We start from the raw sequence: 17360 nt of genomic DNA on the forward strand, positions 1-17360 counted from the left end.
TCTTATGCAAGCTGATAAAATATTAACTCTGGTAAGGCCAAGAAGAGTTTTATAGCAGGCAACTCTTACTAGGATGATTAATTATGTTTATTCAACTGTAGGTTTGACCAGACCATATTTCAGGTGAGTTGCCAAACTACTCAATTTTGTAAGATCTCTGGCGAAATCCAGAATCACCATCAATCCAGGAACCAGAACAACAAAAAAGACCAAGAAAGGAAGAAAGAACAACAAAAACAACAAAGAAGAAAATTCAATAAATTTGATTGTTGGACTTATTCTTAGTGAACCCAAGCTGACTCCTAAGGATCACCAATTATATTTTTTTCTCAGACATCTATTGACTAATCCGTTGTAAACCAGAAAGGATGATGATGGTGATGATGATGATGGTGATAAAGTGGTTCCTTCTGATGAAGGAGACTGGTGGGGAATGGATAAGTAATGAGAAAGAATGCCTTTTATATACCTATGGATGTTAGATGCTTAACAAGTATTATTCTTCTTGAATTTTAGACTAAGTGGCCTTTTCTCCCAGAAGGTTAATATATCAAAGTTCATTTTCTTCTGCTATATTTTAAGTCTACTGGATTGAAGTTAGTTTAGTTAATGGATTTAATGGGTCCCTATGACCCATTAGATTTAATGAAATCCCTATGGTGACTATTTAGAGTTCAAATAGCAATAGGAGTTCCCTTCCTAGACTTTGATTTTTGAAAAAAATTTAGAACGGGCCAGCTGGGTTCCTATGAAGGAAGAGCTTTAAGCAGCCATAAGAATCTAAGTCAGTTCAGTTAACAAATAGCACCTGCCTCCAGTTATTCAATAACATTTTTCAGTTAAGAATGTTTTGATTACTAAAAATCATTGAAGTCTACTTTCAATGGGTGAACTGTATATCAATAAAACTTGCCAAAAAGACTGCTTAATTTACATGTATAAATTTAACTTTGCTGCTAAAACATAAGCCTTTAGACAAATTCTATTTTCTTACAGATTTAAGTTCAGTCTACATCATCCAAATGAGATTTGGAAGCTAAATTCACTTTTTTAACTAGAAATATCACATACATGTTTATGTTACATAAAAATGTGTCTTTAGCCATGAGCTGCTGTGGGCCAACTGGCAACCAACTGCCTCAGCCGGGGGGCGGTGGGGGGGCGCAAGTCTCATAATACCAGCATGGGCCAGGGAGCTAGCTGTGTCCTACACTAGACTGAGAAACAACAGCTTGAACAGGGTGTGGGGGGGGCAGAAGGTGGAAAAAGGGGGTGGGGAATGTGTCTGTAACATGTATTTCTGTATCATATTATCTTCATGTAGCATTTACTGGCAAAAGAACCACCTAAGATTTTATATTAAATAGACGTCTTCCCCTTTTAGGATGTCAGCAAGCAAAACTAGTAAACTGCTTTAAACATACATTTTAGAGCTAACAGGCCTTTGTAGTCACCAAGTGTCAGCAGTTCATTCAAGCCTCTTTCCAAGACCACACCCTACACCGGCTTTCATCTTGGCTCTTAAGACTGCCGGGCCATCCTCCAAGCTGATGTTCTCCATTCGTTCCCTTCCTCTCCTTCTTTCAATCCCTTCTGCATACCACTAGCTTTTCTCCTGCCTGCCCCAAGATGGAGACAGGGAAGAGAACAGAAGGGATAGATTTGAGGTGGGTAAACTCAGCTTGAAAGGACAGAAGACAATGAAATGCAGGTGTCCAGAAGGAGAGATGGATAGCTTCAGGATTCAACAGCATGTTGATATAAGGAAAGCCAAGACAGTGGACAAGATATCACAGGAGAGCTTGTGGAGTAAAAATGAAGACATAGCAACAGGAAGAATTTAGTACTTGTTAAATGAAGTCTCAAAGCTCAGTTTTGCATGGATATAGATAGAAGAAATCTGAGTTAAGAAAGCCCAAAGCTACTAGTTTAAGAAGTAAATGGTAACTCTCCTGCCATTGAGTTACCCAGACTTTCAGAGAATCATCATGTGAGTCAAAGGGAATAAGTTTAAGAGAAGAAAGGACTCTGGAAAAATCACAGGTAAGGAAGAAATCTAAAGGCTGACATCTTCAGCTAATAAACTATCTTTTATATACAGGCAAAGAAAATGGGCTTAAACTCTGAAGTATAAGGAAACTAAGTCCCAGAAAACTCTTTAAAACCTTAGACTTGAAGTTATGGAATGTCTGTCTCAAGCTTTAAGAAAAAGAACCATGGGAGGGGCTGAGCACGTCCTGTGAAACAGTTCCCACCTGTGAAACAGTCCTGATAAAGAATGGCTTTGGTAAGAACCCTCCCTGTACTAAGCCTGCTAATAAAAATTATAAACTTCTTTAGGGATTCTCTTCTTTTTGGAGGAATGAAGAGAAGGAAAACGACGATTTTCTAAACTTCAGTATATATACCAGATACCTGCTTGGTGAAAATGAAAATGCCAACAGAGCAAATGTTTGGCCATATTTCTGCTTCAGACAGAATTCCCCAAATAAAAACCAATTAAATAATGGAATAAATTTATAGCCCAAACTACAGTTATGCTTTTATACAAATATGATTAAGATGCCATAGTGTGCGTCTAAGAATACCCAAGGAACTGGGAAATCGACTTCAGTTATGTAGACATTTCTCTGAGGCCATGCTACTGCACCACACGGGAAAATATTTAAAATGAAGAGCTTCACTTTATTACCACATTCACTGGTCAAGTGGAAGGAAACTATATAGAAGATCAAAAGAAAACATGTAACACACCATTGGTTTTTGTGTTGTCTGCCAACCCTCAAGATGCACCTTGTGGAATGAAGGATAAAGAGACGCATAGGTGCGTGAATGGAGGCCACAGAGGAAGTCTGGAGCGATATATGTACCTGTAAGATCACAGCGTCCCAGGATACTTCTGCTTTCTAATTGTCTACATCTATTGAGCAACCATATGCCGAGAAAAATGGCCAGAAGCAGCAGGAAGAGTACTTTGAAGACGAATGTTACGGTGTATTGCATAGGATAATTAAAATTTGGGAATGAGGAAAAGATCTGAGGGAGCAGAACTAGAATCAGTATAATTTCATGATGACCTGGATACAGATAAATGAAGAGCAAGAGGAGGACAGCGACGCCACCTGCAAAATGGTAATTAAGGCTACCAGAGGGAGTTCTCTTTTATGGAGGAGGTGGACAGAGAGGAGGGGTAAACTCGTCCATACATAAATGTGTATGTGGGACTGAAACTTGTGGGTATGATTGGTTGTAAAAGCCCGGCAGAGGACAAGATCCCCTAAGGGGAATGCCTTGATCTGGGCTGGCAAATCAGCTGGGAGATGATCCGAAGGGAGGAAATGTGTTTAAAATGGAATGGGGTTCAACAGGTACAGCAGAGGAGACGATGAACTCGGAGGCACTGAGGAGAGCAGACCAAATGGGAAGGGAGATGGACATTGTATGGCCTGGCATTGGGTTACACCCAAATAGAGGAGAAAAATTAGCGGCATCGATTCATATCTATGACCTGCCCCCAAATGCAAAGAGCCCGTATAGCCTGGCGTCAACTATCTTCAGGCCATGATAGGGTGGGAAGAGTGTGAGAGCGGGATCTGTAATAACTGCTTGGCCAATCAAGATGAATTGTTTGGCATGTATTTAACAGCAGATAGAGCAATACCTCCTAAAATACCTAGAAAGGCAAAGTGCATTGGGATCTCAGGATCTGTGTAATATCCCAGATGTTAACAACACGAGAGCTGTCTCCTTGGCATTGCAGCAGAGGCCTATTCACACTGCAGTGCCCTCATACCCACAGCCCCACAACCGGGAGCTCAGCAAACCAGGGAAGACCTCTAGTATTGAACGCAAGAGCGGTGCATCAAAAGCTGCACTTCCTAGTTCAATTTTCTCTTTGTTGGCTCATTTTTAAAATGGGGCTGGCACCACTTACCTCATAGACGCGATGAGCTATTTAAAGATAGGGGAAAGCATGAACAAGTTCCCACAAAAAGCCTGGTGCCTAACAGGCTCTCAAGTCCAACAAGCTTCATTGAATTGAGAGTCATTGAGAAAAGGAACTCTATTTTTTTATTTCTATATGCCCCTGACCCTTAAGGTTTATGCATTTATTAGTTCCTTCTCTACAAGTTTCAACCTTATAATCAACAGAGACACACAGTAAAACAGCTGTGTCAGGAGTCTGGAGACATGGGCACAGCACACAAAACTGACAGAACCATCACATGGTTCACTCCTATCAAGTTAATGCTTTGTGTGAGAATAAGCACAAGAAGGTACACTGAAGAAAAGGGTCAATAAGTGGGTATATTCAACTATACATATACATATATATGCTAATTTTTAAAATAAACAGTTTTAGTAAACATTTATTATGAAAGAGGAGTCAGCACTTTATTGCCTAGATTGAGTTTGCTTTTACTTTTTTACAGCCTAAAGCAATCTTAAAAGAATAGCCCAATATCAACTTTCAGGTTATACAGAGGAGCAACTTTCCTAAAAATTCAGCTTAGTTACAATCCCAGAATACAGTTACTATTTGCTTTGATTTGTTTTGATCAGGCTCAAGGAAAAAAATACATCAGTATCTTTCTCAACTTCTTATCCGAAGCCGAAATAAGCCAGCTGGTCAGCTCATAGCAAAGGAATCATAAGCTTTGGGGATTTTTCCTTCTTCATGACCATAAAAAGCAACAAACGGGTGACATTTCCCTTTACTCTTATTTGTCAAGGGAAGAATTTGCAACTCCGTTCAAGAAGGCTCTGTTTTGACCTTCCCCTGATCTTCGTTCAAGTTCACATACAGTTACAATACCTCCAGTATTCACTGCAGGAGCTGGAAAGGGTTTGAGGAACACAATAATTTACTGCATTTAACTCCACAGTAGTCTAATTGTCTTTGACCCCAGAAAAGATGGTTAAGGGAAAGTTTGAAGGCATAATGTGGCTTGCGCTAGGATGTTTAGCCCTAAGAGCACTAATTAAGTGCCATAGAAATTGAGTCTATAAACAGTTATTAGACCTACTGCAGACTGAAAATAAAAACTAAATCTGATGCCATTATCTGGATTATCTGAACAATGAAATTAATCCAAAATGTACTCTATCCCCCCCAAATTTTCATGATCCTTATTGTTGCCTCAATTTTCAACTTCTTTCTCTCACCTCTCCCCCAAATGAATCATCAAGTCTATATGTAACTTAATAAGGATATAAAAATACTAAATATTTCACCTCAGGATAATGTAAGGCACTTCCCAAATAATATACATTTAAAAGCTGGACCATATTCCTTATTTTTCCATTTTAACCAAAGAATAAGACTCTTTCTACATGTGGTTAATTTAAAAAATCGGTGTATAAAAAATACAATAATTTGTGTATGAATGAAATGAAAATCCAACCTCTTTGCTCCCTGCAGAAGAAAACAAATTTCCTTAACATCTCAGATTTATTCTCTTGATTGGCTTCGCACTGCCAATCACAATAAATGCAGAAGTCGTGCCCTAATATTAAAAACTCTCGGCAGCTCAATCACTATTCCAATTGTGCCCTCCTTGTGCTGGCCTGGCACTTCCTAATTATATTTGGGTAAAATGCATACTATGTGTCCTTCTGGAGAGGCAGAACTAATAGTATTAACATTTTCAAGGTTCTGAAAAGTTCTGTAGGTAAAAAAAAAGAATCTTTAACTCAACTTTTCCTAGGCTATTTTTCACTCAGTATCTCTCCCAATATGAGGCTCTCACAGCTCAGTTTTTTTTTTTAATTATTTTGTTATTTTCTTATCTTATCTCAAGCATCTCATTCTTCAAAAATTCAGCATAAATTCCATTTCCTCTGTCTTAGCTCCGGCTACTAGGACAAACTACCATATACTGGGTGACTTAGATTAACATTTATTTCTCACAGTTATGGAGGCTGGAAGTCCAAGATTAGGGTCCAGGCAGATTTGGTTCCTGGTGAAAGCTATGTCCCAGTTTGCAAAAGGCCGTCTCCTTGATTACAAGAAAAGTTATTTGGTGTCTTTTCTCATAAGAGCACTAATCTCATAATGAGGGCCCACCCTAATGACCTAATCATTTCCCAAAGGCCCCATCTCCTAATACCACCACATGGGGGATTAGAGTTTCAATATATGAATGGGGGGGGACATAAATATTTATTAGGTTGTTGCAATTACTTTTGCACCTATCTAATAGTTTATGGCATCCTCCATCCCATTTTTCCTGGTATGCCACAATGTGTTTTCTCTCTTACCTTTGGGACCTGTCATGTTTGTGCTTTTTGTCCAGCACTTAGCTACAACTCACAGCAAAATATGGTTTCCACGAGATTGTTAAATCCTCAGTTGACTCTGGGCGCTAAAGTCACCATAGTTTTAGGGTCCCCTGCAGTGCTTAACACTGGCAGCAAAAAAAGACCCCCCAGTTCATTTACAAGGAACTCTTAATACTCTTGTTCTTCTTAAATATACTTACGCATCCGCTGCCTACTCTTTAAATAATTTTTATTCCAAGATCATGCAATTAAGAGAAAACGCTTATCAGTCACACTTATGATTTTTCTAGTCACTAATCTATAGCCTTAACTTTTTATTTTTGGTGTTAGGAGTACAGGTACATGACGTGAATCTGTTACTTTTAGGCCAGCCCTCCTAGAGTCTGAGAAGCTCATTCAGTCACCTAATTTGCCTAAGACTAAATCACTTTGGGTAAGGAATAAGCAGAGGTCAGGATCACAGCGCCTGCTTGAGAAACTTTCTCCGACAAACGTAGTGCTTTAAACCATGACCTACTTCCCTGAATACTCAAGCATTCTTTGCATTCTTCCCTGTCGTGGAGGATTGTTTATCAGGCACAGTTCCAGAAGTCACTTGAAATCTCTTGTCACTGTTGCAATTCTAGATAATACTGTAGGTCCTCTTTGGTCACCACAGAATCTCCATTATAGGACAAAAACCTTTTGAGCATTCAAGAGACCTTAATGTACCTTTAATGAGTATCAAAAGAATAACCAATCTTCATTTTAATCAAACTAAAAGAAATGATCTATATTGTAAATAAAACAAAGACGGATCTAAAACTGACATCATATTGAGTTTACATTTAAACTCCTGAAGGCTTTACAAAAAAAAAAAATCAGATATTACAACCAATCATCTGGGTTTTGGCCCCCATTACTTACTGTCAACTTTTTTGTTTGTTTGTTTAAATTTTATACACCAGCTTTCTTTTTCATCAGGTTAGAGAAAATATCTTAATAATCATGGCTGATTCTAGTAAACTTTAGTGGTAACATTTTCCACTGCTTTTCAATAACTGAATTAATATAAAACAGAGGAGAACAAGAACAAAAATTTCCATTTAAATATTTATATTAACACTATAGGAGTCAGGAACTCATGTCCAAATATTGGTTAAATGTGTCGTTTCTGAGATAATTTAAAAATTTTCATCATAGAGAGACTGGCTAATTCTGAGCAATTTCCTGTAGATTATAATCCTATTTCCCACCCACCCCCCATTTATACTGCTGTGTATAGCAATTGTAAATTTAAAGTAGATAGACCAAATTTAGGTTGAACTTTGCAAGGCATTCAGTATATCACTGGTGTGGAGTAAGTCTGTTTTACTTATACATCCAATTGAAGGATAATTTCAAACAAAAGTTTCTTAAGAGGCATTCTACGAGAGTGTATTAACTTAGTGAAAAATTATCACCCAGAATGGCAATGTAAAAAAAGGTTAAGAACCATCAAATCAGTCAACAATCTTTAATGCATCACAGCAATATGTATTTTATAGAGTAAGGAAAATTATCAAGGACGCTATGAAGCATGTCTTCAATAAGGATAGTGAAGACCAGGGGGTGACGATAGAAAACGGATAGTTGCAGGAGACAAAACCCAGAGCCTGTAATGGCTCAGTTCACTAAGAAATCATATGCTCTGACATGAAGAAAAATAGCAAATCATAAATCGTCCTCTGAACAACAAACCAAAGGGCAGACACTGGAGATGGAAAGAATTACAAAGAAGAAATGTCTTCTTTAAAAGTAAACATTCCCAAGCTACCTAGTTTCTTTGCCTACAAATGGAAGGAATGCAAGTCAGCCATCAGGCTCTTTCATTTTTAGGTAGACCCAGACGAGCTGGGGTAAAACAGTCACTATTGCCTGGTGAAGCAGTGATGCAACAGCTGTTCAGTCCAGTGGCATCTGTTTTATCGTCAATTCACGTTCACTTTTAGTTCCCCCTTCTCCATAGCTGCCACCATCAGCTCCTTTGATGTTATCATCTCTTATTCTGTGATACTTGACTTTCCACTGTGATCCCAGGCCCACCCCACCCCCCACCCGGCTACAAGCCTGGATTGCTCCAGTGATCTCTGCTCTGACACAGGCTGTTAAAGACCTTATATTAATTTTTGCTCCAAAAGACGCATTAGAGCTGATGGTTCGGCTAGGTCTTATTTTCAGGGAAACACGGTATTTCAATCTTTGTTATTGAATATTTCCTCTAGAGGGACCCTATAACCTCACCTAGATTATGATGTTTGAAAGGATAATGCTATGTGTTCTTATCTCTTTATCTCTCAAGGCATCTAGACCAGCGCCTTTCATATGGTAAGTGGTTAGGAAACCTTTCATTGACTATTTTTAATGCATAGTGTTATTACATAACAAGAGAACAAATTCAGTTTAGAACAGGGGTGTCCAAACTGCGGTCCGCGGGCCAACCACGGCACGCAATCCATTTTTAATTGGCCCGCAGCAAATTCCAAAAATATACTTAGTTTACTTAAATAAACCAGGTAAGGCCATACGTACTTCACCTCTAGTGAGTGGCCCAGCTGTTTGTGTATTTTACCGCATATGGCCCTTGGTGAAAAACGTTGAAAAAAGTTTAGACCCCTGGTTTAGAAGACAACTCCTGCTTCCCACGTTTTTATATTTATGTATGTATAAACTTACCATAGCCATGAGAGACCAGGTTAACACCTCAGATGTTGAATTTAAAAGTATTTTAAACCATCAACTTGCTACTATAATTGACCAGATTTTTAGCCACTCCCTTAGTGCTTTTAACTTAATGTCCAAATAAACACAGCAGGAAAAATTTTAAAGTAAAAAGAAATCAATAAACATTTTATGCATATATGGAAACTCATTTCAACTGGAGGAACTACTTAATCAATAATATTGGAACAATAGGTAACCCGTATGGAAAATGAAATTAGAGGTCTCTCTCTAGACACAAAACCATCAATTTTTAGTGGATTACAGAGCCAAATAGGGAGGGAGAGGGAGAACTTTAATTTTTTCAGGGCTGAGTTCGGGAGCTGTCTTTTCTTTGTCTCTGCAGTTCCTAGCCCAGTTCCTTGGAGCTAGTAAAGAAATATTTATGGAATCAAGATTGAATAGTGAATAAGTACTGGGGAAATCCAGAACCCCATTCTGATCCTCAGGGACTTGGTTAGGTTTTAAGATTTCTTCACAGATGTTTGGACCAGCCAAATGCCATAAACTAAGCCCTCCAAAGTTAAAGCTGATCAATCAGTGAGGGAAGAGGTTTAAGAGGCCATCAGGTGGGAACGAAATGAACACTGACAAGTAGCCTCCTTCTTGCTCAAAGGATAACAGAGTTTGATTCAACATCTATTAGCCCTGAGTAGCACATTCTCTTTAGAACAGCCTCTACTAGCAGCACACTTATTTTCAATACAGTAGAATAAAGAAATTATGCAGGAGAAATATTTTCTTTTATTCTTCTCTTCAAGAGGTGAGAAGGGCAACACCTAATTCTTTCAATTTTACCTGAAACCCTCCCTCTCACCCACATAAGATCCAGCCTCAGTCAGTCTGTGCCATTGTCACGGAGGCCTGGAGGACCTCTCCCTGGCCCTCCATCACTTCCTACACCCTACACCCTTCCTTAAGGCAATAGTGGTCACACCAGGCAAATCAGAATACCGGAAGAGCATTAAGGCTACAGAACCTACGAATACTGGGCTTTCTGATTCAGTGAACCCAGGATGGGGCCAGAGGTGTCTTTCAAAAGCTCATGAGGTGAACCAGGTTTGGGAACCAGGAAAAATGTAATCTCTCAACACTCCTGCAATTTGCAACGTCTGCGTATAACAAACAGATCAGCCAATGAGTTGTAGTAATCGCCCCTTCTTAAATTGTGGCTTATCTCAACATAAAGTTGACATTTATTAAAACTGGTTAAGGTTAGACAGAATGAAACTACAGGGTTTCTCCCCATCATGGAGAAATTTTTGAATTTGAATGAATACTTGTACTAAGAGAAGCCTAACAGTGTCTGGAAAAGATCCTGCAGTTTCCAGAGCTTTGAACACCTACGTTTTTCTGGGAGAACACATTTATTCCAGTTAACAGAACCAGGCTGTCATTTGTTAAGAGAATGAGAAGGGAACTCAGGGGAAGTGGATTTCTGCTGCCCCCAATCCCTGACTCCAACATTTCATGGATCAGAAGTATGAAGAAATTTCTGGCAACTAGATGATTTTATATTGTTCCCAGGGGAGACATTTTTAAATGGACAGCCAAAGAAGTAGGTCATTGTCCAAGCAAATAGAATTAAAGACAGTTTACTAATTTGGGAAGGAAAGGGAGTAGTGAAAAAAAGCAGTCCCTCAGGCATCCTTTCTACTCATAGACTTGCTTTTTCCCTATTTGGAGTAATTTCTGAGGGGAAAAAGAAGTAGTTAAGAAATTAATTAACAGTAAAAGCAACCACAGCCTTTAATGCTCCGAAAGCCAGTCCAGTTCATGATCGAGTGGCCAATACACATGACAAGGCGCTCAACTTCATAATTAAAAATATGTTAAGAAAATTCAGGTGCTGAGATGACAATTGGTAAATATTAGAATATCTGCTACCCACTGGGGCAAAAGCACTGGAAAGCCAGTGTTGACTTACACGGAATAAGGATGCAAAGTGTAGAATCTCTTTGGAAAGATATTTAGCTAGGGCTATCAAAATTTAAAATGGATATAAATCCTTTGATCCAGCAACCGCACTTCAGAAATCTACTTTAAAGATACATCTGCACACACACACACACACACACACACAGATATCTGAGCTAGGATATTACCTGTGTCAATTCAATATAGCAAAAGACTAGGAAAATATAAACACGGAATTGGTGAAATCATTATGGTACTTCAACCCATAAAGGAGAAATGTATGCAGCCATTGGTAAGAATGGGGGTGGATCTTTACTTCCTGATTGAAAAGATACCCAAAACTTAAAGTAGAATATACCCGGGGTACCAAAAAAATGTATACACATTTAAGAGATGTTATCTATGCTCAAGCAGTAGTTCGCCGTAATCGGAAATGTCTGGACGCTGATGGGAACCACTTTGAGCACCTCTTGTAATTGCAGAAGTCAAACGTGACTTGCATTCATCTTTTGTTTTCAGTATATATTGAGTATTACAATTAATACAGTTTTTTTCCTTTCTTAAAATGTGTATACATTTTTTTGGCACCCTCTGTATATATGATCTTATTTCTTAAAAATGGGGCAATTCTTATTTATATCCTTCCTTACACATGCATAAAGGTTTTGAAAGAATATACAAGAAATCACCAACATTAATTTCAAACTATCCTCAACAGTGAGTACTTGTGGGGTGGAAAAGAATAAGTGACTTTCACTTTTACCATACTCTACAAGTTCAGGTTCTCAACCATTAACATTTTTAGAAAAATAAACATTAAATGAATCCTGTTATGCAATGACTTTAAATAAAAATCATTTTAATAAGAGTAAACAAGTGCTTTTGATCATCTTGTAAAGCTTTTGATTCAAAAATGATGTCAGATCTACAGTCAGCTTTAAATAAGTAAACTCAATTATTCATAAGAAATACGAAGGCAAGTATGATTCAAATTATTACAAATTATTAATAACTTTACCCCAATCCTTTTATTAGATGTACTAATGAGCAGGAAACCAAAGGATGATCAAAGGTACAAAATCCCACCCATACATTCGCTAATACAGTGCTAACCGGCAAGAAAATGGCCCAAAGTAATTAAGTATAGGTTTTTCAAGAATTTATTAAAAATAAGCTTACACATCGTGCTTCTCCCTTCCAAACCCAGCTTTTTTAGTTATACTTTTCCATTGTATTATTTAAAAATTAAACTTATGCTAAATTGTAATTTTTTTAGGTTATAAGAGAACTAAGGATTAGGTTTAAGGACATTTAGTTGTTGTTGTTTTTTCTCATGAGCTTAAAGTACTAACTATATTTTTCTCAGAACACTGAGTGCTATAAATTCTAATTTCTCATTTCATGAATGATGACAGCATACAGAATTAGAGGCCAAGAATAAGCACCATTTAACTTGATTTTCCTTTTGTTGGTGTTCTATAACACTGAATATGTATTAAAACTGATGAAGGAAAAGAAAAAAAATGTATAGTATCTTGTGAAACAAAACATTTGCATTTATGAATTGTCTTCTAAGATACCAATCTAGAATAATCCTATAACATCAGTTTAAAGCTATCCAGGCACAGAGCTTAGTTGACCCAAAGTGAATTCAAAAGGATGCACATTTGAGACCTGTACCTCATAGAAGGATGCATTTCAAGTGGAAATCTCCACTGATATCATGTATCTACCAGCCTAAAAGGCCATCATAGATTCCAGGGAAGACCCTGCCATCCCCACAGGCTATGGCTCTCCTAAATGACCACCCTTATACCCACATCTCCAAATTTTGGACTGTGTTCCAATCAGAAAGTAGCACCTCTTATAATCTGGGGAAAATCCATAGGAATACAGGTAGCCACACACATAAAAACACCACTCCATTAACAAACATATAATTCTCACCTAATCATCTTAAATTCTGGCTCTTTTGGTATAAAATTGTATGTTGACATAATCACTTCAAGGCCATCTTCAGTCTCGACTTCCATTCTATAAACAGATGGCAGGTGAGAGAAAATACTCTACTTTAGGCCCAGTGGAGGGATTATGAAACGCATCTGGTCAACTCAATTGTCTGTTTTAATGCATGAAGGGCCAAGACACCCTTCAGTCTACTAATCAGCTAATGGATACTTCTATTTGAGTACATTTTTGTGTTTTGGTGATTCAGCTCTTGTAACCAAATGGAACCACAGCTTGAAAGACTGACAGGAACCTTCATCTCCCCACCTGCCAGGGACATTGGCCACACGCTGTTGCAACTACTGTTCCATTTCCAGCTCTGAGGTCATTGAGCAGAGAATGCAGAAAAGCTAATTCGAGGATTATGATTGTCCAGACTTAGGCTGGAGCTTGGCTCCAGAAATCAAGATTTGCCAGAGACATGAAGTAAATTTGTCATTGGTCACCTCACGCTATATTGCCTGATCGAAATATTCTTTGCAAGACAAATATTCTTTGCAAGACAAATATTTAAAACAGACGATTGAGGATTAACACAAGGCTTTTTTTTTTTAACCACCTATGTGTAGGTAGTCTAATATTCCTGCCCCTGCAAGTAGCCAAGATGGCCCAAATCTCAAACTAAATCTATAAAATAATTGATCAAGCCATTTTCTCCGAGAATTTACATACTAAGATTATAAAAGATTGACTGGAAGACTCTTTCTATTTTACTGAAAAACACCACAGATACAACCACGACTTCTGCCTCACTGCATCTAAATGTTAGACTCGAGTAATCAAGTTTGACCAGGTAGGAGTAACAATAACTCAATTAGTGTAATACCTTTGACTTGTGAGCACTTAGCGAGTAACTGGTAACTGAAATTAGCAGAAAAAAGGAAAGTAAACTGGATTGCTAAATAGGTGTGCATATGATACAAACATCATTTAGATGGGAAAAAAGTCTACTAACAGCTTTTAGTTCATGATCAGCATTTACTGGGAGTTAGGGAATGATGTATTAGTCTAAACCTCCCTATATGCCCATAGACCCAACCAAGAAAGTTCAAGATGTAATTCATAACTTATCCAATGCATCGACGTGCTCTCATTTGAGCCACTTGCATATTTGTGGCTAATATATTTGGTCTATTTGAAATTAAAGGCAATTTGAAATTGTAAAACTAACATGCCACTCTTTCTAGAGAAACTGAAATCAAAGTCCCCAAATCTGGGTTTTTTGGCCAAAATATTCTCTCATTCTAATAATAAGCAAACAGACTGACTTAACTTAGTCACTGTCTGTGATACATGAGATGGATCATGAGAAGGTCAAAGGTTAAATTGTAGAAAAATTAGATGGGCCAAAGTATTCCCCAACTTGACAGTCTCCAATCAAAACCTGGGAGTCAGTGGCGTCCCTTCCTGAGAACCTACTCCGTGCCATGCAGCATGCCACACTTCGGGGAACACCTACTATAAGCAAAACAGATATGGTCCCTACCCTTGTAGAACATTCGGAGTAGCCAAGAAAACACTTATTAGTCAAGTCACTAAACCCACAAATGTGGAGACTGCTGGGAAGGAGGGTCTATGGTGCCTTGGGAGCCTAGAATGGCAGATGGGATTACTCAGAAGTCAGGAAGTGGCATTGACCAGGGCAATGAGGGGAGGAAAGAGTCCTATGCTGAGTCAGGGCAAGGAGGGGAGGAAACAGTCCTATGCTGAGTCATTCTTAATTTGGGGAGTCCCTTTGAAAAGACTCAGGTCTTCAAAACCTAAGTAATACATTTTGCAAATTGAAATGAAAAGCTACACATTTTCCAAGGATACATATAAGTGTATTGATTGCCTCCAAATTGATAACTGGGCTGAATGCCAAAAAGTTCAGTGATAATTCTGGATGTCATTTAAGTAATTGTTTTCAAGGAGGTGGTTTGGTTGTTTCAAGATGGCGGTAACTAGGAAAGAGGAAGAAGGATAAATTTATGGAAGGATATACGAAGAAGAGAATAAGAGAATGGAATGAATAGTTTTAAATGAACAAATGTGTTTACTGGGAAGGGAATAAGTACCATATGGCAGGGTGAACTATTAATAAGAAGACCTGAGGAGTAGTGAAAGCCAAGAAAAAATATGAACCTGAATGCAAGCTTTTATCAATTACACCTTAAAATTACTTTCATTGCTGGACTCTAAGTACTGGTTATGCAGCCATTTTGACCGTAGTTGGTATCAAAAAGTGATTTACAGTAAAAGGTGATTAAAAGGTGACTCAGACCTCAAAAGGATAATACATTCCTTAGGCCCAAGCCTTAGGCACCGCTTAGAAAATCGAGTGTACCAGGCAGTAAGCGCTTGTTAGTATCCACAGCTCTGGGGACCATAGATTTTACAAGTAGTTGTAAATTAAGGACTGGAGGTAATCTAGTTATGAAGGACAGTCTCAGCCTAAACTAGACTAGGACAACTAAAGAGGTCAAGGCAATGAGGTCATAGTTCTGTGAAATTTACCTAGATTTCAGACTGTTTTTTTTTCCTCATAAAAACATTAAACAGGTTTACCTATAAGTACATTAAACATCTATACCTCCTGAGATAACTCTTGAAGGTCCCCATTTAATCTGTATCCTCAAATTCGACACATGGTCGTTGTGTATTTTTTTTTTTTAAGCATTAAATATGGTTACCCACATCTTCCTATAAGGATATCACAACACAGGTTGGGTGAAACCTTGCTAATGAACATACATGGTGGAAAACAGACCTAAAATACAAAGATGGGAACAAGTAACAAACTTGACGGCTGTAGTGGCCAAGAATAAATATTTGAGCCTTGAAGATTTAAGACTATAAAATCGACAGATTTGCTAGGAGGCTCAGCACTGCCTCCACTGACAAGCGTACAGGGAATGCTCGCTTATGCCAGACCGCTTCCTTTGAGAACTTCTAACTACTCCTCCAGCATTTGTTTATCCAAAGGAGTCCACAGGCAATGCACAGAGCGAAAAAGACGCTGCCTTGTTTGCGAAACCTGTCATTCCTTTTGGAAATGCAGCGTCTGCCCAGGTTTTCTTTGGCTCAGAGCGAGCTACCTCCAGGCTTTCTCTGCATTAAGAAGGCGGTGTCTGCTCCAGCCGCAGCCGCAGGACTGGGTACCAAACCCCGGTCTCTCCATGAACAGCTAGTAAGGACCGTACGCGGCGGGGAACCCATGGGTGGTCCGTTCGCCAGGCTACAACACGGGTCATGGCCCAGCAGCTGGCTGTCCTCATCGTGGAGAAAGGGGGGCCGGGGGCTCAAGACCTGGGCCTGGGAGTCAATTCTCCACGGACTCCCCCACGTAGCCCATGCGTCTCGGGCTGGGTCGCTCCCACCGGAAGAGTGTGGAGAAAGGCTCGGTTAGCAGTGTGCCTTGGGCTGGATTTTATGACTGCGGATGGCGCAGTCGCCTCCCCTGGAGACCCACGACAAAGATGCGAGTCTCCCCGCCGCGTTCACTGCTGCTCTGGTCCCGCCCTGGGGCAAAAAACCCTGAAAAGAGGGGCTCCTGCTCCCGAGTTTGCAGATGGGCTGGACGGGCGGGGAAGTTCTCGCAGGCGGAAATCAGAGGGATCCTCCCTCCCCCGCCTCCCCGGGGCAGGTGGCCCGGCGCGCCCGTACCTTGGTGGCGGGGTCCGGGGCAGCGATGGACGGGTCCCCTGGCGCTCCAGGCGCCGCCTCCGCCGCGGGGCCGCCGCCACTGGGCTGGGGTTCGGCCGGCGTCGAGCTCCCAGCCTCCGGCTGCTCCGGGCTCCGCTGCTCCGTGGAGCTCCCGGCTCCCATGGCTTCTCCGAGGTTCTCCCGCGCCCAGCCGCCGGGTTACGCCTTCTCCAAATCGCAGGGACGCGGAACAGAGCCAAAGAAGCCGTGCGCCCGGAGGTCCCAAGAGCTCCTTCCTCTGCCGCTCCTCCTCCCAACGCGCCCAGTCTGCGAATGAAGGAGACGCGCTCGCGGCAAACTCCTTAAAAGAAAAGGGAAAAAAAAAAAAAAGGCCACCTCTTTGCTTCCTCCTCCTCCCCCTTGTTTTTCCCTCGCTTCATCACATGAGCACAGCCCAGACACGCCTTGCAGCAGCATCTCCCCCCAGGCTGCAAGGACCCAAAGCGCAGCGAGAGTCGCAAGCCAAGGTCCAGGCGAGCAGCCCCCCGGGTGCCTCCTGTTCAAAAAATGGGGACCAGAGCTGGGGGATGACCCAGAGCTGCAGAAAGTGAGAGGAGAGGGAGAAAGAGGGAGGACAGAAAGCCTGGATTCGCCTGGGAGATTGGATTCGCTGGGATTTATTAATGATAGATACCCCCAAGGCAAGAGCTTCTGCCGCAGCTGACTTGCAACTCGCCCAGAAGCGAACCCAAATCCTCATTTGCTTTCCTTCAGGTTGTGTGTGACTAAAC

The 17360-nt window shown here is 40.2% G+C and overlaps 1 protein-coding gene across 2 annotated transcripts in view; it reads right to left on the bottom strand.

Moving 5' to 3' along the window:
* The window catches only part of AKAP12 (A-kinase anchoring protein 12), an 82869-nt gene extending 65514 nt beyond the window's left edge, over window positions 1–17355 (bottom strand). Inside the window, exons 1-2 of one of the 2 annotated variants that reach the window (XM_019735441.3) lie at window positions 17264–17355; window positions 16591–16930 (exon numbers count right to left, since the gene is read on the bottom strand). In XM_019735441.3, coding sequence (XP_019591000.3) covers window positions 16591–16752 — 162 coding nt within the window. In that variant the 5' untranslated portion in view covers window positions 16753–16930; window positions 17264–17355. Of the gene's footprint in view, window positions 1–16590; window positions 17031–17263 lie in introns of those variants that run through there. The other variant, XM_074333707.2, reaches the window with a different exon arrangement.
* Window positions 17356–17360: the final 5 nt, after the last annotated feature.

The sequence above is a fragment of the Rhinolophus sinicus genome, chromosome 2 (genome assembly GCF_057876585.1).
Source record: "Rhinolophus sinicus isolate RSI-liver-muscle chromosome 2, RSI-T2T, whole genome shotgun sequence".
In the NCBI taxonomy this organism is placed as follows: domain Eukaryota; kingdom Metazoa; phylum Chordata; class Mammalia; order Chiroptera; family Rhinolophidae; genus Rhinolophus; species Rhinolophus sinicus.